This window comes from the organism of the source record quoted next, unplaced genomic scaffold, assembly GCF_019419815.1.
Source record: "Pyrus x bretschneideri cultivar Hongxiangsu unplaced genomic scaffold, Pyrus_bretschneideri_v1 Contig23, whole genome shotgun sequence".
Lineage (NCBI taxonomy): Eukaryota > Viridiplantae > Streptophyta > Magnoliopsida > Rosales > Rosaceae > Pyrus > Pyrus x bretschneideri.
Genome location: NW_025999535.1, coordinates 4,260,642 through 4,285,418, shown reverse-complemented (window position 1 = coordinate 4,285,418; position 24,777 = coordinate 4,260,642). Strand labels below are relative to the sequence as shown.

General features: G+C 37.3%; 3 protein-coding genes, 1 long non-coding RNA gene and 1 pseudogene across 9 annotated transcripts; all 5 read right to left on the bottom strand.

The window, feature by feature from the left end:
- Positions 1-1,921: 1,921 nt before the first annotated feature.
- Positions 1,922-3,644, bottom strand: LOC125478020. 3 transcript variants are annotated; one of them, XR_007258840.1, is made up of 7 exons: positions 3,529-3,638; positions 3,269-3,329; positions 3,044-3,060; positions 2,921-2,954; positions 2,702-2,820; positions 2,480-2,596; positions 1,922-2,298 (listed from the first exon to the last, which is right to left on the bottom strand). It is a non-coding gene; the product is annotated as an uncharacterized LOC125478020 (long non-coding RNA). The 3 variants fall into 3 exon arrangements; XR_007258839.1 differs by having other exon boundaries at positions 3,269-3,643; XR_007258841.1 differs by lacking the exon at positions 3,044-3,060 and having other exon boundaries at positions 3,269-3,644.
- Positions 3,645-5,193: 1,549 nt separating this feature from the next.
- On the bottom strand, positions 5,194-7,733 carry LOC103928811. The gene is given in 2 exon segments (XM_048585664.1): positions 5,194-5,872; positions 5,874-7,733. Coding segments are annotated over 2 exon segments (2,199 nt in total). The 5' UTR covers positions 7,554-7,733; the 3' UTR covers positions 5,194-5,353.
- Positions 7,734-10,895: 3,162 nt separating this feature from the next.
- Positions 10,896-12,401, bottom strand: LOC125478139 (annotated as a pseudogene).
- A 499-nt stretch (positions 12,402-12,900) lies between these two features.
- On the bottom strand, positions 12,901-17,014 carry LOC103928809 (reticulon-4-interacting protein 1, mitochondrial-like). Its single transcript, XM_009337898.3, has 7 exons — positions 16,557-17,014; positions 15,626-15,853; positions 14,707-14,780; positions 14,003-14,162; positions 13,747-13,866; positions 13,528-13,636; positions 12,901-13,380 (listed from the first exon to the last, which is right to left on the bottom strand). The coding sequence occupies exons 1-7, from the start codon at positions 16,782-16,784 to the stop codon at positions 13,199-13,201; spliced, it is 1,101 nt and encodes a 366-aa protein (XP_009336173.2). The 5' UTR covers positions 16,785-17,014; the 3' UTR covers positions 12,901-13,198.
- Positions 17,015-17,460: 446 nt separating this feature from the next.
- LOC103928810 (protein SAWADEE HOMEODOMAIN HOMOLOG 2) lies at positions 17,461-23,920 on the bottom strand. 4 transcript variants are annotated; one of them, XM_048585800.1, is made up of 10 exons: positions 23,690-23,920; positions 21,505-21,590; positions 21,382-21,427; positions 21,074-21,236; positions 19,178-19,253; positions 18,997-19,048; positions 18,688-18,831; positions 18,433-18,552; positions 18,084-18,145; positions 17,812-17,976 (listed from the first exon to the last, which is right to left on the bottom strand). In XM_048585800.1, exons 1-10 carry the CDS (start codon positions 23,741-23,743, stop codon positions 17,961-17,963), a joined length of 819 nt encoding a protein of 272 aa, XP_048441757.1. In that variant the 5' UTR covers positions 23,744-23,920; the 3' UTR covers positions 17,812-17,960. The 4 variants fall into 4 exon arrangements, with proteins under 4 accessions (XP_018498432.2, XP_048441757.1, XP_048441758.1 ...); XM_048585799.1 differs by having other exon boundaries at positions 17,834-17,976; positions 18,066-18,145; XM_018642916.2 differs by lacking the exon at positions 18,084-18,145 and having other exon boundaries at positions 17,461-17,976; positions 23,690-23,919.
- Positions 23,921-24,777: the final 857 nt, after the last annotated feature.

The window sequence follows — 24,777 nt, the reverse complement described above, 5'->3', positions numbered from 1 at the left end:
AATTCACACGTCCTAGGCGATAAATGTACGTGGATCCTTTGTACAATCATCGCCTAGAACAATTCACACAGTCTTTTTTTATAGTTCTTTTGATAAAAACATTTAATTTCGCATGTACACGTCATCTAGGGACACTCTAGAAGAATTCAAAATGCGTTGACCAAAGTCAACCCTCGATCAACTAGCAACGATAAGTTCCACAACCCCACGTAACTTGAAAGGAAAGATCCGCACATTGGATTTCTGATTCGTAACTTTCTAAAATCCTCATTATGCTCCCAAAACAACATATTAAAATTTCATAACGATTCAACGATCTGATCTCTGCTTATCGCAATTTTAAGTGGTGGTCAACTAGGCAGTCAATTCTGAAACTACGTTAAAACATCAGAATTTCACTAAACGGATGTTAAAAATAGATTTGGAGCGTCGAAACTAGCCTCAGATGAGTCTCGGGCTGAAACCCAAAAAAGTCAACAGTCAATAGCAATGGAATATTCCCCAAGGCCCCCTTAGAATATTCATATTCCAATCTTATGTAGCTGCGTCAGGTCGGATATGGGTAAACCAAATGATTTTTGAAAAATTGGTTGAAATCTGGGTGATTTTCAAATCGCTATAACTCACTCATTTCTCAACCAAATTTGACCTATGATATATCAAAACGAAGCTAGAGAAGAGTAAAACACAATTATACTTGTTTGGAGTCCAAAAAATGACTAGAAACTATCTAAATTTATGGGAAAGTCACTGCTCCATTGAAGGTCCTTGAAATGGCGTATGTGCACGAATTTTCAAGGAACAAACACCACAATCGAGTTCGTAGGGACGATAGGGAAGTTATGATGGTGGTTTTGTATTAGAAAACTTGTCGGGAAGGGATGGTTGTGTGATATGATTCTCGGTGAGGAAGACAGCTTAAGAATGAGATAGGAAAGAAGTGAGATACGGGAAGAGAAGAGAGGGCCGAGAGAATTCTAGAAAAATGGGGGTGTGTCCAACACACCCAAAGGCAAGAAATTCACATGTCCACATTAATCTGAAAAGACCAAAATTCTCTTAGTTTCCAAGCTTCGTAAAATCTTGGTTAGATCTCCAAATTTGATTCTGCTTGCGCCCACGCAATCATATCAACCGATACGTACTATCCAAATATGTAAAGAAATGTGGCAAATCACAAAAAGACCAAATATGTCGACAAATAATCTCGTTTAGTTCATTAAGGGTGTTTTCGTCCATTTAGTTATCGAAAAAACAATAGGCCTTAAATATAAACGCGTCGAAACTATGGATACGAATACGAAATACATAATTTTAAACAGTGAAATCTGGGGACAAGAGATTTCACACCATTCCCATAGTCCCATGGGAATGATATTCTAGGTGGATCGAGGCAATTGTAGCACCAGATTAGTGGTTTTGAAATTCCTCCAGGGTATTCCTTCCACGGTTTTGAACTCCGAGGGTATAATCATATGTGCAAATTAAAGTCTCCAACAGGGTTTAGGATGTCCCCATACCGGGCTATTAAGCAGCTAAATTTTGACTCTAAGGTTACAGGTCATGAGTTCAAGGTTATGGTCATAGGCTGGAACTGTAAACGCTTATTGAAAGTCCACCCAATTTTCTAACTCTTCCTTACTTTTTCATTAAGTTTTTTATTTAAGTTTTTCTAGATGCTTTTAATTTTTGTAAGCTTTATTTTATTTTCAATAGGTTCAAAAATTTAAGTTTTTCTAGTTGAAATTTTGTGTTTTACATTCTGTTTTTAATTTTCAAAAACACTTGGTTCAAAAATTTATGAGTGCCTAGTCACATTGTGCGGTGTAGGTTGGTAAAATAGGTTATGGATTAAAAAATTTGGGCTTTTGCAGATAGCAAAGAAAACATTTGTTTGATTTTCAACTACAGCGCACATACATAAAAGTAAAACTGGATCCTGCATCCAGCAGCAAGTTTACATTATCATCAACCACATACATCAGTTCTACATTATCAACTGGCAGAGAATTTAAAGCAGTTAAAGCAACAGAAATTTCAAACAAACAACAGTTATTGAGGGGGATTTTAGAAAACATACCAGGGCAATTCTGATGAAGTTTCTGCATTTGGACCCACTCGCTCCACTCAACTCACTCCCACCCCATAAATTATACATCACTGTGAAATTCCTAGATACACTTTCCTACAGATCGGGGGGTCCAAATGCAGAAATGTCCACTGTGCTAGTCCGGTTAGTCCAAAGTTTCATCAGCTTTCAGTTAGGATTCATGCAGTGCTTTCAGTTTCGAAGCTCATCTGATTACACAGAGACATGAATTCAGAATTTTCAACATTCGTTAGAAGCTATGATCAAACAAACAGATGCAAAAAATCTCAAGGTTAACATCTATGCCTTTCATTTGTTTCAGTGATCCATCTAATAGTAATACCATAGTATGTATATGTATATATATGCTTTCAATAGCTGAAAATATACCTCAATTTCGCCGTAGTGAGCGTAGATGTCAGCTATGTACTTAACAAAATTAAGCGGATCCTTAGAGCTGCTGCTGTCCATAATGGGGTCCTCATCCTCCACATTTTCATCTTCTTCCTGCAGTAATCAACAGAATGTACCCAGTTAGCCTTCTGATATATAAAGATGGCAACTTTTAAATAAGAAAAGTGCTGCTAGTACTAGACAGTAAGACACACATACCATCCTACTTGGGTGTGCTTAACGAACATTGGCACATGAGCATCACAAGCCTCATCCTCAATATTCTCCACAGCCTTTGAATTTGCAGCAAATGAACTCACAGACACTTCCTTGGTTTCCTAATTACATGTAACCAATACCAAAAATTGTAATTCGAACTAAAATCGAAAAACCAAAAGGTAAACAAAAGATCCTTGTCATCATTCTAAAAGGTAGTACCTTCGGCTGCTGCTGGAGCAATTGTGCAAACCTCCTATACAAACATTGAAATATTAGTATCAAATTCTTCGGATAGCAACCTTCTCACTGGTCTATGTGGCAGATATGGCACATTTTTCTTACATTCCACAGCATCTTTTCTGAATAACAGCGGTTATAATGTCTCGAATTAGTTCATTAGTAAACTAAAGGCTACTAGAAAACGAATCAAACATATTAAAACATAAACATGGAAAGAGATTCATCAGACTGTAAGAAAATAAATGCAAACGAAGAACATAAATTTAAAAAATTCAGAAATTGAAAATTACGTTAAATTTACATCTGGGGTTCTGCTACGTCTCTTACCTTGGAAATTTGAAGGCCTAACGAGAGCTGGGTTGTTCTCCTTTGATCCCATTTATATCACCTCCAATAGGATATCACCATCAAACAACAGAAATCAAAATCCCCAAATTAAAATTTGAATGAAATCAGAAAAACTCATGATCTAGAACACGAAGAACAATAAGAAAACGTCCGAAAATCTGAAAAACAATCGAAACCAAGAACATTCGAAATTTCAAAAAAAAAAAAAAAAAACGAAAGATCGAAACAAACCCACAAACCTTTAAGAGAAATCAAGGGACTTGATCAAAGTAAGGCACATATCAAAGCATTGAATCTTCAAAATCCCGAGAGAGAAATGAATGGCATAGGAAGCCTCTCCCTCTCTCTCTCTCTCTCTCTCTCTCTCTCTCTCTGTATACACTGTGCGTCTGTGTTTCTTGTTGGGTTCTTTAAAAGGGAATTTGGGAGAGCAGGGCATGTGCTCGTCTCGTTTTGAATATAACGGCTACTAATTCCTGACCGTCAGAGCTTAATACAACTGAAAAGTCTCGATTCTGTCTCTAACGGCTATCTCGCTTTCGTGCTCCGTGCCCTATTTATTATTTCAAACGTTTTCTTGCAGGTCTCCGGCCCTTTTATGCTTTTTTTTTTTTTTTTTTTTTTTAATGAAAATTTGCTGATACTATTTATTTTAACGAAAATCATATTTTTACACTAAAAAGTTAATCCTGCTACTATTTCTTTATTTTGTCATTATCGTTAAAACTCAAATTTTTCAAACTTTTTTCATTATTATTTTTTTTGTTTTATTAGTTGGGCTGGGCCTTTTGACCCTTTTGTATCTAATAACAAGCCCCGTTGTACTATTTTTCTATATTTCCATGTCAACCCTAAACATAGAGCGCTGATGGATTCAGAATGTTGAAGTTTAGTCACCATAAAAAGGTTTACTCACTTTATAAGACTCATTCCTTACAAGTGATTGAATGATGGTGAATGAGGATCCTTTCCGGATCCTTGGACCCTCTTTGTGAGGATCCTGACGATCCTCCAATCTTGCCAGTTTATCGTACATCGTGCGGTCAATTTTCGTCAGATACGGTTTATATTCAATTTTAAATAAAAAAATTAAAAGAATTTTTAACCGCACGATGTATGATAAACAGACATAATTGAAGGATCTCCGGAATCCTCACAAAGAGGATTTGGAGAGGATCCTCATTCGAGTTGAACACCTAACAAACTGGTGTTGGTTGTAGTCTGTAATTTCAATAAGAAAAAGAAAAACACTACTAGAAAAATGCCTTACAACAAGCAAAAGATTTACATGGAACAATTTACCACCATCGTAAAGTCTCAATCTACTATTACAAGACCATACGTAACACTCTACAGACACATATAGCCTTGTATTGGTGATTGAGAACACCATTATAGGATAAACATGTTCCATGCAAGTGCATCATAACCCCTATTTTCAGTAAAAAATTAGCTTCCCAAACCACATTACACTATGTTTGGATGAGGGAAATAAACATGAAATTTGGGTAAAAGTTAGAATTTATAAATTGACAAGCATCACTTCTCTTGTTTGGATTCATAAACATAGAAATTTAACATTTCTATGTTGAAAAAAATAACTTGGAATTTGGGACCTCCAAATCCCAAATTCAAATTCCATGTAAATAGATATCATTTCTCAATTTCTATGATTAAAGAGTTTAAAAATAACAAATTCTATATTCAATTCCATTGTTCTTTTAGGTTAACCAAACAAGAAAATTTACAAATTCTAGAAAATAAAATCTCATCATTTCAATTTCTATCATTTTTAAATTTCTTAGTAATCTTAAATTTCTTCGCTCAAACATAATGTTAGTTGTAACTTGTATAAATGGCAAATTATCATTTACAAAAAAACTCGTTAAAACTAATAGAGGAGCTAAAATAAATCATAAATATATTTATAAGAGCAAACATAAAAATGAATTTATACAAAATCACTACATAAAAATGTACAAACGAAAATAGAGTGCAAACTTCCTACATACATTTCAATTTTTTTTTCTTTTTTTTTCACAATCCAAATTAATTACCTCCGGCTCAAAACCCTACCCCAGCCGCGCCGACTCCCATCGCAGCCTGCCTGTGCGGCTCCAGCTTCCTATTCTTCCAAAAACACGTCTCCGGCGCCGCCGCAAGCTTAGGCGCCGACCTCAGTGGCTCGGACTTGCATCGCGTCAGCACGAACGGCTCATAAGCAGCGGACCCCACCAGCTTCTGCCCGATCATCGTCGCCATCGACTGAACCGGAAATGAACAAGACGACCTAGGCCGCTGCATCGTTATCGGTTGCTGAACCACCGGCGCCAGAGGAGGCTTCGAGTCGATGCTCACCCGCTTCTTCGCCTTATCCGGTCCGTCGATTTTCTTGACGTGTCGCTCCGGCAGGCACCGGATGAAGTCCGTGCTGCACACCCAAGTCTCCTTCGACACCTCCATCGACAGCTTCGGCTCGCACATCATTAACAGCAGGCAGTCCGGTAACACAGACTTTTGACCGGCGTTCTTGGACCCTGCACCCAGTTGGGTATTCCGGTTATCGAGCTCCGGTATGTTCGGGTTCGGGTTCGGGTCTATCTACCATCACTCTATCTGTTTCTTCTTCCGTTGACTCCTCTGCAACTTCAGCCTCTGTTTTCTCTTCTAGTTCTTCCGACTGTACAGAGTCAATGGAAGATTCTGGAATCTTCTCCTCACTCACCTCCTCTTCTCTCTCTTCATCTTCTTGCTCTTGCTGCGCTTGTTCTTCAAGTTCAATATTTTCTGGATCTACGACAACTTCAGTCGAACACAAATATTCCGACACTGCTCGCTGTCCTGTCGCATCCGATTCTTGTTCCTCATCTTGTTCGAAAAGCTCTTCTTCCACTTGGCATTCGACTTTCTCTTCGATCTGTCGCACTTCATCGAAAATTTGCAAACATTTTTCTTGGTTCTCACCCAAATCTTCTTTCAATTCCTCGTCTTCTTCGAAACCCAAACTTTCTAGTTCTTCCAACTCTCCATGCTCTTTGCCTTCTGTAACCCATTCCTCACACTCTCCATCCTCCCGCTCCGCCGCCGCCGCCTCCGCCTCCAACCCAGTTTCCATTTTCTCAACCACTTCTCCAGCACCTTTCTCTGCTTTTACATTACTACCCTCATTGTTCCCCTCTTGATCTTCTTCTTCATTTTCCTCAGCAGCAGCAGGCATCTCCCAGAATCTATTAGCAAGAGCAGCCATTTTAACCGGATCAGATCTACACCTCATGAGCAAAAGAGCATTCTTCGGAGGCGCACAAATACTCACTCTCCCTCCTCCTTCCTCCTCCACTCCACCCTCATTGAATCTCTCTTCCTTGAACTCAATCCCTTCAAACAATTGCCTCCGCTGGCTACGGCCGCCGCTACTATCGCTATCCTTCTCCGTCCTCTCCTGATCTTCCCCCACCACTAGCTCAATCTCCCTCCCTTTCCCGTCCCCGTCTTGCAACGCCACAAACCACCGCGCAAAAACCGCACCGCAAGAAGACGAGCCTCCACTCTCTGACCTCACCTCCTTACTGCTACTACTCTCTTCCTTCTCCTTGTCATTCGCCAAACACGAAGACCGGTTCGGAAACAGGCAGTTAAACTCCGACCCAAAAGCCCTCAGGGCCTCGCAAATCGTCAGGGGAAGATGAACCCACCTCTGGTTCCTCTGCCTCAAGCATTCCTGCTGATTTTTACTATGACTACTACTTATCTGGTGATTCGGAAAGTGCAAACCTTGGAAGTTGTTGTTGTAAAGATCTTGACTTTGAGTAGCTAAGTTGTTGGAGCTCTCTGTTCTTCTGAAACTCGCCTCGCTTCCCCTGCGTCTGGATCTGGTAATTATCCTCATTTTCTTGCCCTGTTTCTTGGTCTTCACCCTCACCTGTCCGATACACGTGACTTTAGGGGAGGAGGGTTCTGGGTTTTCGATACCACACCCGCGTTTTTTGTTTATACCGCCGTTCGGGAACATCGGAGAGGCTTGGCCACCCTTGATGCTACCGCTGGTTTTGAGGCGGCGGCTGAGGGAAGAGGAGAGGGAGAATTGGGAGTTAGGGTCTCCGCCTCTGGCGCGGCCGGGGCTAAGGAGGGACTTGGAGGAGAGCTTCATGGAGGAGGAGGAGGAAGAGAGGCGGGATGTGGTGAAGCAGACGAAGAACTCGCTGGTGGTTGTACTAGCTGTGCTGCTGCAGCTTTTGGTGTGATGGGGTCTCTGATCTGACTCCATTGTTTCTTCTCATTATAACGTTTTACTGAGCTGTGGATGTGGCATTAGCATTAAACAGAAGACGATAGGGTTGTGAGGTTATGATTGATGGAAGATTTGTTTGGTTTGTATGGTGGGTTAGGCTGCTGCACAGAGAGAGAGAGAGAGAGAGAGTTATTGGTAATGGAAGGGTGACAGAATGGAGTTTGTCTTTATCATAATGTAACCCAGTAGTGTAAGGATCTGGTTACGTTGGGCCTCTCCTTGCTGTGCATGCGTTATAATTACATCATAATAATACCCTTGGTGTTGTTTACACCATATAAAAGGTAGTGCTCTCCATACTCGAATTTTTACTTATCACACATTCTTATTAATTTTCAGTTATTAGATCAAATTAGTTAAAGAAGATCAATAGCCAATAACTAACAAGAATGAGAGGTAAAATGAGTGTGTGAATAAGGGTGAGAGGTAACATATGGTAAAAAAATGTCATTTAGTTGTATTTTATTCACTTATAAGTTAGAGGTTTGAATTTGAATCTTATGGACGAGAGTTTGATAATATATTCTCTCTATAGTGTAAATAAGTTATTCGTAAAAATTACGATGCAAATATGTTATAAGCGTAATATTGCTTTCATAGAATATCACTTAGATGTTATGATGTATTGTGTTGTGTGTGGGTAGATGGATAGTTGGAGTACTTCGTAGGTTGGGGTGTTTTAACACTTGGGTTACTTCAACTCTGAGTTACTTAAACTCTCATAGAATATCAATCCAAGTGTTATGATGTGTTGTGTGTAGTTAAATGGATAGTAGGAGTATGTAGTATTTTAGATGTTTTAACCGTTAAATTTTTATTTAAAAATGTAAAAATTAAAACCTAACCATTAAGAAACTCAAAAAAAATTGGAGTGAGCATGCAGGGGATTTTTGCTTTTTAGATTTCGCCTTTAGGTGGAGAATCTTGGTATGCAAATGTGAAAGTCATGTAAAAGAAAAGACAGTTCACCAATGGGTGTGCTATCCACATACTTTTTTTACTTCTCACACACAATTTGTTAATTTCTGTCCGTTGATCTTCTTCACTTTATTCGATCTGACGGCCGAAAACCAAAAATATGTGGAAGAAGTAAACAGGGGTGTGTATACACACCCCTTCACCAAAGATCAGCGAAAGAAGAAGTAAGATTCTATCCCTTCCTATTTTTATTCTCTTTCTCTTCTCTTTTTACATTTTACTTTTTGTCTTATTTTCTCTCTTAAAAAAATTAATATAAGATATTAACGTGACTTAATTATAATCATTCAAGTAAAACGAGAAAGAAAAGAAGAGAGATTAAAAGAAAAAAGAATCATCATCCGCCAAACAAACCAAAAAGTTAGGGGAAAAAAAATGAAAAGTACGTACCTCATAGTTCATGTTGATTAATGGTATTACCACTTTAATAAAGTAACATAATAAGCATCTTTTATAAAAAGCCACATTACTCATTTACTATTTATACTCTCAATAATAATTCCACAAAGCATTTCGACAACTATTTGTCATGAAGTTATTAGAAAGTGGTGAGATTTGTTGGTTGGACGTGGTCCTGTGGATGACTTGTATTGTTTAAACATGTTAGTGGATTGTGCTTGTCGTTACAACTTTTTTAACTGAATGTATTCTTGGTTCAAACCTTTTTATTGAATTTATATCTGAATTCTTTTTATCGAATCCATATTATAGATATAGACTCTCGTACTCATTTAGAATTTGAGCATTCAAGTTAAAATCGATTTGGAGACGAGAGAGTGCTGAAAATAATTTCCTAAACTATTAGAAGGCGAGCACTCAACCGACCATCGAGTGGCAATGGATAGAGAAACACGAGACCAAGATTATAATTCTTTAACGCGAGATTGACATTCTCAACATAAATACAAAGGAATAATAAACCCGTAAAAGAAAATTTTCTCACCCCTAATTATCTACAACGAAATATCAACTTCCGACTCAATAATACATAGTAAACTTAAAATACCGCTCCAATAACATACCCATCGTAGAAAATCTCTTCACCACTCCTCCACCTCCATGGAGGGACATTTTTTTTTATGAAGAAAGAGTGTGAAAATGATCCTCTCCGGATCCTCTTTGTGGGGATCCGGAGATCAATCAATTATGTACGTTTATCATACATCGTGCGATCAGTTTTTGTTAGGTACTATTTATATTCAATTTTAAAATTTAAATGATTTCTGACCGCACGATGTACGTTGACATGACATAATTGATTGATCTTTCGGATCCCACAAAGAGGATCCTTTTCCTGAAAAAGGGGTCCTCAAGCAACGTGGACAAATGATGGTAAAAGTGGAAAAGAATTATCTCTGGATCCCTTTCCATCTAAACCTCATGACCTACAAATTCGGATCTTTGAAATTTGATTCAATGACTACAAATAAAAAACTTTATTAAAAGTTATAATAATTTTAACCTGCAGATCAAATTTTAAAATCTTAGATTTATGCATCATAAGAATTATGTGGAAGGTATCAAAAAGGATTCCTTTCCGGTAAAAGTAAAGTAATAATAAAAAGACAAGGGAGAGAGAGATAGAGAGAGAGAGCAGTGGGTCTTGGAAATATCAAATCACCAATTTCACCCCATTTTTTTCTCACTACTTCAGGCCGTTTTTCTTGCCTTCCCCTCAGCAGCTAGATGACAAGGACGCAGGGGCAATCTTGATATTAGATGCCAAAAAGGTGGGCCTTTTCTGAAATCGAGTTCACATGGGGGTCGTGAAAAACAGATAAGAATCCAAAGGCAGCGCACGTGACTGAAACGATTACTGTCATCATCATCATCATCACCATTATCAAGCTTAATTTACTATATAAGTATTATTGGTACTTCAAAATTTTTATTCTACACTTTTTATAAATGTTTTTTTCTTTCCAAATATAAAATGTTTGGAATATAAAATTAAATTTTTGAAGTATCAATAATAATTTTCATTTATTATCTTACTTAGTGGAAAATCCGTTGACCCACGCGCGATAGTAGATCGTGGTCAACAATCCGTCGTCTTTGTTCAAATGTACTATAGTCTCGCGCTTCACATAGAGAAGCGCACAGAAGCAACCCGTGCCCGTCGTGCTATTGGAGCTATCATATCTTTTCGAAAGCCCAATATCAAGAAGCTCGAGCTTAATAACTCGGGTTCATGACGTGTTGAAAGGATAATATGCTATGATATCATGATATACTTTATATGCCCATGTAGAGCCACGACCAACGTTACTAATATTGTTCTTAACCACCTATTATTAGGTGTTGGATCTCATTACAAAAGAGCTCGATGATATCAGGAGATGCATGGAACAAGTTGGATTTTATTCTAAGTATTAAGTCATCAGGAGATGCATTCTAATCACAATCAAAGATCTAACACAACATTCTCAAACATTTACAAATTGGCAACCGGGTAAAAAAAAATCTTTCCAACTCAAACTTGCAACTCCTGTACAACTTCCAGTTTTTATTGCATTGAGAAGGCCTAAGATGCTCCAAACAAATGGTAAGATTATAACCGAGGAAGATGCTAAAGCCAAATAGAGCGGTAAATGGTAGAAGTGTACCGGCAAAACCAGTACAGGCTAGGTAATTTTCTTCAGTCGAGTTCGAGTACTATTTTCCCATGGATCTGCTTCTTCTCCCTTGCCTTGTGGGCCTCTATCACTTGAGTGATGGGAAATGTTTTCTCCACTGGTATATTCAACTTTCCGGCCTCAGACAGCCTCCGAATCTCATCCAACCCTTCTGAGTCGGCTCTCATATAAGTCCACCAGTACTCTGTTCCATCAATAGAAAAAAATACAACCTGTGTAAATAACAACCTAAAGATGCCTTCGACACTTTCCATACGCTTCACTATACCAACAATGAGCTTAAAGTATGGAGCATGATGAAACATGTACCCAAAAGAAATGTAGGATTTACCTATTCCGTGAGAATACTGGTACTGAATCTGTTTCTTCAGTAAAGCAGCTGTAGCAACAGGAAGCCCAATAGCTATCCCATAACTATCAGCCAAAGATGCGGCGTCACCCTACAAGAAAACGAGAATAAAAAGCCTAATGAGCATTTGTGGAAATACTCTGAAAGGAAACATCAAAGGTCCCTTTGAGAGAAGTACTGCTAACAGTTCCCATCTCCTACCTGAAGTGTCATGTAGTGCCCACCTCTCTTTAAAAGGTTTATGCATATTCTTTCGGTCTCTGGACCACCAATGGTATCCAATACAGCATCAAACTTCCCCTTTTTTGTAAATTCGATGTTCTGTAAATTAAAATGTTAACTCAAGGAAGAAATCAATCTTGATTTTAATACCCATATGAAGCAACCTTCTAAATGAGGTTCACTCAGCTCATGAGATGAAATAAAAAAGCTAGGTATTAGTTGATTACATCATCACCTCAGCAGTATAGTCAACAGCCTGCTCAGCACCGGCTGTCAATACTCGATCTATACTTTGCTTTCCGCATGTAGTTGTAACATGGCAGCCTCTGGCTACTGAAATCTGAATTGCGGCCAAACTACAGCTCCTCCACCACCCACAACTACAGCCGTTGGCTGTGGAGATAAGATGCAATAACAAAGGGATGCAAAATTGTTAATGACAGCTTCCACCAAGATAAGATACAATAATCAAATCTCTAGATGACAAGGACGCAGGGGCAATCTTGATATTAGATGCCAAAAAGGTGGGCCTTTTCTGAAATCGAGTCACATGGGGGTCGTGAAAACAGATAAGAATCCAAAGGCAGGCGCACGTGACTGAACGATTACTGTCATCATCATCATCATCATCATCACCATTATCAAGCTTAATTTACTATAGAAGTGTTATTGGTACTTCAAAAATTTCATTCTACACTCTTCATAAATGTTTTTTTCTTTCCAAATATAAAAAGTTTGGAATGTAGAATTAAATTTTTGAAGTATCAATAATAATTTTCATTTATTATCTTACTTAGTGGAAAATCCGTTGACCCACGCGCGATAGTAGAGCGTGGTCAACAATCCATCGTCTTTGTTCAAATGTACTATAGTCTCTCGCTTCACATAGAGAAGCGCACAGAAGCAACCCGTGCCCGTCGTGCTATTGGAGCTATCATATCTTTTCGAAAGCCCAACATCAAAAAGCTCGAGCTTAATAACTCAGGTTCATGACGTGTTGAAAGAAAAATCTGCTATGATATCATGAGATACTTTATATGCTCATGTAGAGCCACGACCAACATTACCAATATTGTTTTTAATCACCTATTATTAGGTGTTGGATCTCATTACAAAAGAGATCGATGATATCAGGAGATGCATGGAACAAGTTGGATTTTATTCTAAGTATTAAGTCATCAGGAGATGCATTCTAATCACAATCAAAGATCTAACACAACATTCTCAAACATTTACATATTGGCAACCGGGTAAAAAAAATCTTTCCAACTCAAACTTGCAACTCCTGTACAACTTCCAGTTTTTATTGCATTGAGAAGGCCTAAGATGCTTCAAACAAATGGTAAAATTATAACCGAGGAAGATGCTAAAAGCCAAATAGAGCAGTAAATGGTAGAAGTGTACCGGCAAAACCAGTACAGGCTAGGTAATTTTCTTCAGTCGAGTTCGAGCACTATTTTCCCATGGATCTGCTTCTTCTCCTTTGCCTCGTGCGCCTCTATCACTTGAGTGATGGGAAATGTTTTCTCCACTGGTATATTCAACTTTCCGGCCTCAGATAGCCTCCGAATCTCATCCAACCCTTCTGAGTCGGCTCTCATATAAGTCCACCAGTACTCTGTTCCATCAATAGAAAAAAATACAACCTGTGTAAATAACAACCTAAAGATGCCTTCGACACTTTCCATACGCTTCACCATACAAACAATGAGCTTAAAGTATGGAGCATGATGAAACATGTACCCAAAAGAAATGTAGGATGTACCTATTCCGTGAGAATACTGGTACTGAATCTGTTTCTTCAGTAAAGCAGCTGTGGCAACAGGAAGCCCAATAGCTATCCCATAACTATCAGCCAAAGATGCGGCGTCACCCTACAAGAAAACGAGAATAAAAAGCCTTATGAGCATTTGTGGAAATACTCTGAAAGGAAACATCAAAGGTCCCTTTGAGAGAAGTACTGCTAACAGTTCCCATCTCCTACCTGAAGTGTCATGTAGTGCCCATCTCTCTTTAAAAGGTTTATGCACATTCTTTCGGTCTCTGGACCACCAATGGTATCCAATACAGCATCAAACTTCCCCTTTATTGTAAATTCGATGTTCTGTAAATTAACATGTTAACTCAAGGAAGAAATCAATCTTGATTTTAATACCCATATGAAGCAACCTTCTAAATGAGGTTCACTCAGCTCATGAGACGAAATAAAAAAGCTAGGTATTAGTTGATTACATCATCACCTCAGCAGTATAGTCAACAGCCTGCTCAGCACCGGCTGTCAATACTCGATCTATACTTTGCTTTCCGCATGTAGTTGTAACATGGCAGCCTCTGGCTACTGAAATCTGAATTGCGGCCAAACCTACAGCTCCTCCACCACCCACAACTAACAGCCGTTGGCTGTGGAGATAAGATGCAATAACAAAGGGATGCAAAATTGTTAATGACAGCTTCCACCAAGATAAGATACAATAATCAAATCTCTACAAGCTTCGACCATGGCAACTATCAACAGTACAACTATCCAGTTCAAACCTAAACCAAAATAATATAAAGCTTAAGCTGCCTCTCAATCCACGTTTCACAAAGACACAGCATCAAAAATAAATGTCATATTTTCTTTTATACCTTTTACCTAAAAAATGATGGGAAGGTCGTAAAATTTTGGACAGAAAAGTTCAACATCTCTAGTAAAGTGAAACAAATTTCATTACTCAAAGAAACATCCGGACAAAGACAACTTCTCTTATACTGTTAACTAGAAAAAGGTGAACAAAAGAAGATTAGAATAAATACTACCCCATGTGAAAACGACAACAGATTTTGCAATCGAAAAAAAAAAAAGAAAAGAAAATGACAATGGCTTCCTGCTGACAACAGTTTTAACAGAAGAATCATGATACGTCAAAGGAAGGAACTTAATATCCGAGATATACTAACATACCCCTCAGCTATCCTAGCTGTACTTATGAGAGCTCGCCAAGCAGTCAGGGAAGCAAATGGAATGGCACTAGCTTCCTAGAATCACAAAGTAAGATAAAGCTAAATTGAGTTGTCAGACAGCAATAAACGGAATGTGAATTTAAAAACTCTCATCTACATAACAACATATCTCACCATGAATTCCTAATGTATACAGAAATCATGAAAGAATTGATAACATGACATATTATGTTCATATTGCATCATGCATGGAATTTCACGAATCACCACTTTCAATATTTTTTCAATAAAGTTAACAATGGGAGTAGAAACAGGTAAAAAAAAAAAAAAAAAAAAAATTCCAACAAAGGATTCGATATGCAACCTCCCCTTTCCGGACCTTAGTTAACCTACAAGATCCGATATTTCCTCTTATTGCTATCTGTCCATTTTCACAAAGCAACATACTATTTAATAATTGTAGCTTGATTAACTCTGAGTTCCATTCCATATCAGGTAGTTTCTACTGCAGTTCATCTAACCAATCTAAGCTAAAAAAAAAAACTCTTTTTTTTCTTCTCTTTCCGCTGAGCAAGGTGGAAATTTCAAATTTGAATGGTTGCTATCTTGCCTCTTCACTGGGTTTTGAAGCTAGTAAACCTTTCAAAGCTAGTATTTCACAAGTAATCAAATGACAAAAAAACCAAAAAAACAAAAAAGAAAAGAAAAAAAAAAAGAAAGAACAAGCAAACATTTTTTGGTAATTATAAATTTCTAGCACCCATTAAACTATCAACTGGGCAACTAAAAACTGATCCATCCGCTAACACAAAATCAATGGCATGAAGAATAATGGAACACTAAAGCAAAATCAAATCATTAAAATCCAAAACAGGTAACAGTATACAGTTCTTTGGTAAACCAATTACAACAATATTTACCACGTGTGTAACTGATGCTGGTTTTGGTGCAAGTTCCTCTTCTGAAAGAATTGCATAGTCAGCATAAGTACCCCTTACAGCAGTAGGATGCAATGCACCAAAAACTTCTTGTCCCACACTCAAACCTCGAACTGAATCTCCCACAGCTGCAACATCACCGCTAATATCACGACCCAAAATAAGAGGTAGATGAGGTCCAAATATGGAACGACCATAGCCAGATCGCATCTGAAAAAAAAATATAAAAACCAGAACACCGAATATAAAGATAATCTTGTAGCATGGCATAACCATATTAATGACCTGCAACCTCAGCCGTATGACAAAAATAAAATCAAATAACTCTATGTGAGTTGGAATCGAGGCACTCAAGTCATCTCTCAGCTGTTTGTCACAATCAGAAAAAGCAACTGAATGTCAAATAGATCGGCAACATTTTACAATGTTAAAGAACTAAAATTAGAGCTTTAACAAAATTAAATCAATAGAACACAAAAAATGATATTTGGGTTCGAAAATGACTTTCTATCTGGTCACTAATACAGAAAATAACTATAATTATCACCAAGTAACAGTTAATACTTCAGACTAATCAGCCTAATATAATTAATTTAAGCTCCAATTGTATATTATTAAGACAAATGAACTAACACCCTCAGAAGCATCATTACATTATAACTAGAAAAGTATGCGTGTGTGTGTGTATTGCTACAAATTTTCAAGTTACATTGCTACAAATGAACACAATCATTACATTATATTGCTACAAATTTTCAAGTTGTTGTTGGAATTGGAGGAACGAAACGGAGAGAAGAGCAAAAAATCAAATGATCATTTCCCTCATTTTCTCGGCAAACAAACAGAACTTAGAAATCTAAAAAAGAGGTAAAATTAAAAATAAAAAAAATAAAAAAGGTGAAATTTGACTCACTCTGGTATCGAGGGGATTGATGGAGACGGCGCGAGAGCGAACAAGGACCTCATGGGGCTTGAGATCAGGGACTTGGACAATGGGCCGGAGCTCCAGAACGTCCGGCCCGCCGAAGCGCGGCAGCACCACGGCCCTGCAGCTGGTGACGAAGCGCCGGAACCTTACCTTGAGGTGGCGATTGGAGTTGGAGACTGAGGCGCTGAAGCTAGGGGGCCGGAGAATTCGCATTGTCGCTTTGAGATCAAACCCCAAAAGCTCAGTACATCAGAGAGAGAGGAGAGATTTAAATGTTTGAAAGTGAAGCAAATGTGGGAAGTGAATCAAGTGCGCCTTGTCGCCAGAAGCTCGGTACATCAGAGAGAGAGAGAGAGAGAGGGAGAGAGACGTGTCTGTGTTTCGGTCCGCAGAGAAGGTGAGTAGTTTCGGTCGTTATGTTCCGCCGTGCGTCTTGTCACCTTTGTTCGGTTGGATTTTGTAGGGACCACATTTGTTTGGGCTTTGATTCAAATTCATTTTCGACAAAAATCCAACTAATAACTCTCATTTACCAGTAACCACTAGACAAGTGGCTTCTGTTAGCTTTTATTAAAACGACATATTTACACTAAACTCATCTAACTACAAAGGATAATTCACTTTTGCCAAGATTTATGTTTGTTAGTTCGAGTAATATTCATTAATCTATCGACGAGTAATATTCACTAACATTAATGAAAAAATTTCTTAATTAATTTCTCAATAAAGAGTGAGCCCCGCACCTGCCTCGTCATCAACAAACAAATTGACAAAAAAGAAGACGGAAGTTTGACATTACAACAGATTCGTAAGTTTGTGTATAACATTGCAACGTTCAAAAGTTGGGATGGTAAAATATAATTTATATTAAATAGTAGAAAGTTTTGGATTGAACAATTGAAGGTTAGAGTTGAAATTATAAAATCTCAGAGAGTTCTTTCCAACCATTCTTGTCATTCAGAAATTAGTATACAGGGGAAACTCATACATTGATGAAAACTGTGTTGACACAAAAGGGGCTCACAAATTTGTCAAAAGCAACCTACCAATTTCCCTTTGGCACAGTTGAGACCGAGCCACCGGGAGCGACAACCGTAGCCAGCTCGCTTGTGATTATGGTACTACTACTTAGAGGGGCACTAGAATTCCCTGATCTAACAACGGTGCTGATTTCAGCTCTTCACAACTCTGGAGTTGTAGTTTGGGTAGGTAAAGAAGCAGTAACATGAAAAGTTGGGGGCACGGCATTCTGCTGCTTTTGCATCATTTCGCCAGAAGTAGCAGACGCCATATATTGCTCCATACTTTTCTGCTCCGCTGATATTGCCTCGTTCACAGCATGAAGTTGTTGCAACCTGTAATCTGTTTCAGGCCGACGGCAGACCTTTCTCAGTGGAACAATTTCCTGGCACAATGAATGTTAAGAGCCAAAAACAAAAGGCTACAGAAATCAGTAATTGTTAAAAAAGGTTAAACTGCAGGAGAAGGATTTACTGTCAATGTGTCCGATACATTAAGTGCAAACGAAAAGTTCCCTTGTTGTTCGGGGATGCAGTGTCCCATTTGGACAATAACTGTTTGGTGACCAAAAGAACGTACCTTCAGAAATTAAAAGAACTAAATACGACAATAATTCGTCATATGAGCATGTCAAGAAAACATATGATTTTCTTTCCCGTTATAACTTCAAGTTTAATTTAAGGGAGCACATAGCTTTTTCATCAGCTGCTTGTGTCAGTACCTAAGTTGGATTGATGTATATTAACACTTTAAAATGAATTCAAGCAATAACACAAGGAAAAAGAGAGAGAACGAGAGAGACTAAACACACGGAAAAGAAAATATACAGGCAGTCTTATACCTCGGACTGATCATGAACATAGCGCACTAGAAACCTACATCGACATCCTCTTACATCATGTCTTCGTCTTTGAGCATCAAGGACATGGGCATCAAAGTACAAAGCGTGCTCTTTACCTTCCTGAAAATTTCAAATCATACAATTCCCAATAACTGATCAGAAATAACTTCTCTTAACTTTTAATTTCTGCCATTGAATTTCTTTTTAACATTGGTCTAATATGGTTCTTTCAAAGACATTAGACATAAATGCCACCTGAAAGCATAGTATGAGATCTCCGGGGAGAACTGCAACGCACTCGGATGATTCACATGGGAGAGAGCGCTGCCTGACATGCTTTCGTACAGTAACCCACTCATCCTCCTCTGGTCCAAATCCAGCAAACCGAACCAGAACTTCCTGAAACAGCCAGCAAGATTCATTTTACAACAGATGTCATAGTATTTAATGGGATTGAAGGCCGGTTCAATTTGAGTTCAAGGATAACATTATAATAAAAAGCTATAATCGAGTCCTTTTTTAACAACTTGCAGTAAATGAAGGAAACGGAGCTTAGAAAATTACCGGATTACCAGTCTCCAAATTTTTATGAGATAAAAAGTTTGCAACATCATACCTGAACACAAAAGACAATGAAATCATAAGAATAATGATAATCCCCTTATGAGTCTAGTTATTGGAAGGAGAGAAACACTAACAAGTCGACAACTAGAACTCATAAAAATAAAAGAAACGACATACTGACCATGCACCATCCCTGCCAGATTTAGCTTCAAACTCAAAGATAGCATTTTCAGGAGCACCCTTTCCTGAGCCTGGAACTGGTCAATAAATGAAAATAAGGGCAAGAAAAAATCCAATGTACACTTAAAACATAGATAAAACGGACAAACAAAGTAACACCGTTCTATAGCTTCTGTTTCTATTGTGGACGTTAAGCAGCATTTAAAACGGGATTCTATTGTCTATGTTACTTCTGATATGGCCAAGAATAATAGAATAATAACAAATTGTCATGTTTCTTGTTAATAATGCGCATACTAACCAAACGATTTAGACTTGGTCGATGATGTTGTATGCAAATTTCTTCTACATTTTGATATACCGTCAATATGACATTCAAAATGTATAAATACATTGCCAGGCCCACAGATACAGAGCTAGATATGCAATTTTTGAAGTATGTGATGTTTATTAAAATGGAAATACATAAATCTTTATCTTATCAACTCCCAACTTCTGTTATTTCTATTTATATTTCAAATCACAAAGGGAAAATGAAACTGCACATGAAAACTTGAATGCACAAACAACAACAACAAAGCCTTATCCCACTAAGTGGGGTCGACTGTATACTTGAATGCACAAATAAAGTGAAAATAATAGAAAGGTACTCAAATTGTACCAGATGCCTAAGGTAATATGCGGTACCTTATTGTCAATCAAAACAAAAAAAGTACGCAGCGTTCCTTACCAGGTAAAGGTTCAAGGCGTCAGCATAATGTCTTCAAATTTTCAGCACATACTTTTCATTGGGTTGAACCAAGATAAATTTTCTTTTTATCTTTTAACGCCTTTCATTCAAAATTGATATAAAACAAGCAATCACACACATGAAATAACTCCGTACTTCATGTCAAAAACTCTGACGTGCTAATGATCTTGTTCTTTCTCTGAACACTTTTTTATGATAGTAATCTTTTATTGCTTGCTAACTAGAATTTGTAAGGTTTTTCATTCAGCAGTGATCTTCAGACATACTTTCAAATATGCAACCAAAGAATTAGATATGTTTCCCTTTAAAGTGAAGAAGAAGAAATGAAATACAAATCACTTTGTGTGCACCAGTAAGAAAAATTTGATAACAAAAAGAGGCGTCCTTATATTCTCTGCTTTTAATCCTGGGCTATAAAAAGATGATATGTTATCATTTGGGGAGTTGATATTATGTAGGCCATCTCATGTGTCATATGATATGACTCATACCAAACAGAACTAAAGTTGAAAGCAAAATGCCTACTTTATTGGTTAGTACCTATTCACAATTCATGTTTCTTCAAATGTAAAAGAAACTGCGGCAGTATTACTATTCTTCTTTTTTCTTTCATACAAGAAGTGGATGCACACCATTTGTACAGGGAGAAATTTCTCTTATCAATGGTCAAATATGTTAGGCAATGATTTTCTAAAACCTTCAAACTGAACCTCCTTGATCAGAATTTCACTGTAATTCTTTTTCTAAAACCTACAATGTCCTTCCTTGGCAATTCATGCATGTGTATAAATGCACTCAAACGTACACACCAGTTAACATAAATGATTACAGTAAGTTATATCTGAAGCATCTTATATACTTAAAGACCAAAAGATGGCTTTATTCGGATATACAGTTTAACGTATTTCTAGAATATTAAGCTTCAAAGTTGTTAATTGACCACAAATCTAGCCACAAGGAAGTTCAAGATATTGTGGCACATACAGATGATTAAAGAAACAAATTCAAGTAAACACCATTAATATAGGATACAAAACAAACATTCCAACAAGTCACATGAGCATATAATACCACCAGAAAAGTATGCCCTCGACAAAGGAAATTGAGAAAGAATATTAAATTAAAAATAGATAGGTTCCATCCTACCAGAAGGAACATGTACAGGAGCAGCAATCTGCTGAGGGCCTTGAGGAACATTTCTCGCTGCAGCCAAATCATCGCGAGACATAGGTGACACGTCTAACTTACCAAGAACCTTGCTTGATTTTGCCCTAATAGCATATCGCCTATTTTGGAACCAATTCCAAACCTATAAATATAATGAAGATTGTAAATTACAAACAGAGTTAAAATGTCGTTTCAAATCAATTTCAAAGCCGATAAATCAGGCTCTAAATTACAAGCAGATTTAAATGATTTTCCTTTACAAAAAATTACAAAGGAAATTGTCATACTTGCTTCATTTGTACTGTAATCTTGCCCTTTCGCTCTGGTGATTCACTACAGCAAAGAAAAATGTCTCAGATTTTTTAAGCTTAGAAGAACATAATCTATTCAAATTCTAAAACAAGGCACACCTGAACTTATCCGCAAGGGCCATAAGCACTTCACGTGATGGCATTGTGTTATTGTATTGTTGCAGAATAGCTTCCATCTCCGTAACCTAATTATCACCAATTAGTACATGCTGTCATTAACATTTAAAATAGCAACTACCATGAAGAAAAATTAATCAGTAATCATCCTATAATAACCCTCTGAAGAACGGTTTTTGTGTCAACGGGTATTGTTGTAAAATAGATAAACAACAAATAAATAAAAAGGAAAAGGAAAACCGGAATGTGCAAATCTGAACAACACACATAAGAACGACGGAGGAAAAAGAGAAAAATAAGAATGTGCCGTAACCCACAATGTATTATATGTAGTGCAATTACCCAAGCTCCTGATAAGACTCACTTTTGGTTCTTCAGAAATGTTTATCAAGCACTGCAACCAATAACCCACTGAGAGGATGTTCGTTTCTTTAATCTCCATGTTTGCTTTTCAAATTTTTAATTTGTTGCCTTAATTTTCAGCAACAGGGTTTACTACAAGACTAAGATCAAGCACCAGTGCACCACCATTTTCAAAAATTAAATCCGGTATGAAACATGAAAATGGGTACATAGTCTTTGACTTCTTTGGTGGTTTAAGTTGTTAACTGTGCATTCCATATTACTTCCTTTAGTTTATAAACTTGTCCTGCAAAGCATTCAGATTCACTTTCATGCACTCACGACTTAATTCTGTTTCTTTATACATTTTCATATTTCTAATTATCCCATCATAGATGGATTCGTTAGATTTTGCTTGGCATTATTCTTTCTTTCTATATAGCACGAAAAAGGTTCTACTCAAAACACATCAAAAGTCATTATTAAGATGCGCGCAGCGCGCGTGGAAAAAGGTAATAAAGAAAGCCTTTCGTGCACGTGGACAAAGACAATAAAGAAACCTTTTGCACGGGCCGGAGCACGTACTGAAGCCTATTGGTAAAAAAAGTCAGAATCCAATCATATATGCATGTGGAATGTGGATATGCATACATAACAGGTTGGACCAGGTAAAAAATGAAAATTTCCTTCGTAGGAATTCTCCATTCCTTATGAATAATGACTTCTATACCTACATTGCATATGTTGTGATTCCAGCAACTGATTTTAGAGCATTTAAACATTCGATTGTGTGGAGGAAAGATATGATTATCTGTTCAACAGTATTGACATCCAAAGACAATCTTATGCAAAATGGAAAAGAACTATATTTTATGCTTTTAACTAATACAGAGCTCTCATATGGGAAACTAACACCAATAACGGTTATTCAACCCAAACTGGACTTTATGGTCCTACCATGCAGACACCATTAGCAGATTCCAATTTGATATCGAGAAGAGAGCTAAATGTTAGAATCAAAAAAGGCACAAAAGTTTTATTTGAGATGTACTCTAAATCTTCAATCCCAAACCCTTCAAATGCAATGGGATCACCAAGCGATGCTTTCATTTTCCACCTGTGCTTTTTGTTAAACAGCAATACAGTTGTGAAAAGATGCATGATTTCCGAAGCTATGGCCATTCCATTTAAATATTTCTATTAAGTATCTAAAGCGTGGGGATCGCGCATGGAAAGAGCCCGCCAAATTCAACTACAAACCAACAACATTATCAACACAAAGGCATTATTTGCAGACAGATCAGCAAGACAACCATCCGATCCATATGAATTATACCACGAAAAGCTTTATCAAACAGAGTTTAACAATATTTTTCAAGCATACGAAGATCGATCAACTGAATTCCAAATGTTCAAAACTTTTAATTTTCCAAGAAAAAAACTGTGGTAACATCACGAAAAACCCAAAACAGGAATCGAAAGCACACACCAAAAATTAAAAAAAAAAAAAAAAAACTGAAATCTAACAAACCCATCTAGAATCACGACTCTTAGTTCAAAATTGGACACTTTCTACTTACAAATACACAAAATTTGAAACACCACGCTTTCCAAAATCCAACTTCAACTCAAAATTTAGTACACGCACAAAACAAAAGAATAAAAAACCAACAAATAACCATCAAGACTCCACCTCTAACTTCGAAATGCAGCAGATTCCCAAACACAAACAGCAATCCAAATCAACAAAATCGTCAAAAGAGGAACAAAATTGAAGAACAAGAAGAAGAAGAAGAAGAAGAAGAAGAAGGAGAAGATAAGGTACCTCAGACTGGACGAAGCGGAAGGCAGGGCCTCCGTTGCTCGGAGGCCTACCCATGGCAGCTCTCTCTCTCTGCGTTCGGAACTCAAACGAGCAAGAGAGAACTTCAAATTTGTGTGTTTATTTTTGTGCAGAAGAAGCAAAAGGGAAGTTAAGAGACGGAGACTGGAGAGTTGGGTTTTTCGAAAAATGCGTTATGTGAGTGTCAGGCCACGGACAATTCCCAACCATCCAACGGGATCCTCTCCGGAAAAGATTCTGTACTTTGTAAATTGTATTCGTTCATCTTACATTTTACAGTTTGTTTTTGTCAAATATTATTTGTGTTTAATTTTAAATAAAAATATTTAAAATAATTTTTAATCACACAATATATATTGCGATGAATTGACATAATTTATGAATTCCTAAAATTCTCACAAAAAGAATATGACGAGAATCCGGATTCCTTTATACTCGCAAATTCTGGGAAAGAAAACAAACGTTACCGAAATTTAGAGAGAGACTGAGAGAGAGAGGTTGGCCCTTTGGATTGAGTTGTGTGATTTTGAAGCCCAAAAAAGCAGAATTTGGGGCAAGGCCTGGGCCCTGGTGTTTAGCTTTTTAACTAATTTTGGGGTTTTTGGGATATGATTTTTATGCTACGTAACACGGTAATGTTTATGTTTACAAATATTTTAATTGTTAAATTTAACTTTTATAATTGTTAAAATTTTTATTTTAATCTCAACCGTTTATTTTCTATATAACTAAGTAGTGCTACGTAAATTATAGAAAAATTGCTAGTTTTGTACTGAAGGGCGCTAACCACCAATCAACCCCAAATGTCTCTTTCAACAAGTTTTTTTTATTTTTGTCACTTAATACTACGGTTTGATGATATTCCTCTTAGCTTATAAGTGAGAGGTCTTAGGTTCGAATCTCGTGGATGACGAATTCAAAATCAAATTAAGCTGCTCATTGTATGATTTAGCCGAACACCCATTCCTCCTAATGTAAAAATATCGATTGTACTCAAAAGAAAAGGAAAAAAAACAAGTTTTTTATTTTTACATTTTATTTCTAGATATCCTTCTGTTTAGAAATCTATT

Coding starts and splice junctions, on each gene's coding strand:
- LOC103928809 (XM_009337898.3), bottom strand. CDS start 16,784: ATGCGAATTCTCCGGCCCCCTAGCTTCAGCGCCTCAGTCTCCAACTCC. Junction 13,867..14,002: donor CTGTTGACTATACTGCTGAG/GTGATGATGTAA, acceptor GTTAATTTACAG/AACATCGAATTTACAATAAA. Junction 13,381..13,527: donor CCAGTATTCTCACGGAATAG/GTACATCCTACA, acceptor TTGATGGAACAG/AGTACTGGTGGACTTATATG.
- LOC103928810 (XM_018642916.2), bottom strand. CDS start 23,743: ATGGGTAGGCCTCCGAGCAACGGAGGCCCTGCCTTCCGCTTCGTCCAG. Junction 21,591..23,689: donor TCCGCTTCGTCCAGTCTGAG/GTACCTTATCTT, acceptor GGTGATAATTAG/GTTACGGAGATGGAAGCTAT. Junction 19,254..21,073: donor TCCTGTACATGTTCCTTCTG/GTAGGATGGAAC, acceptor TTTATTGACCAG/TTCCAGGCTCAGGAAAGGGT.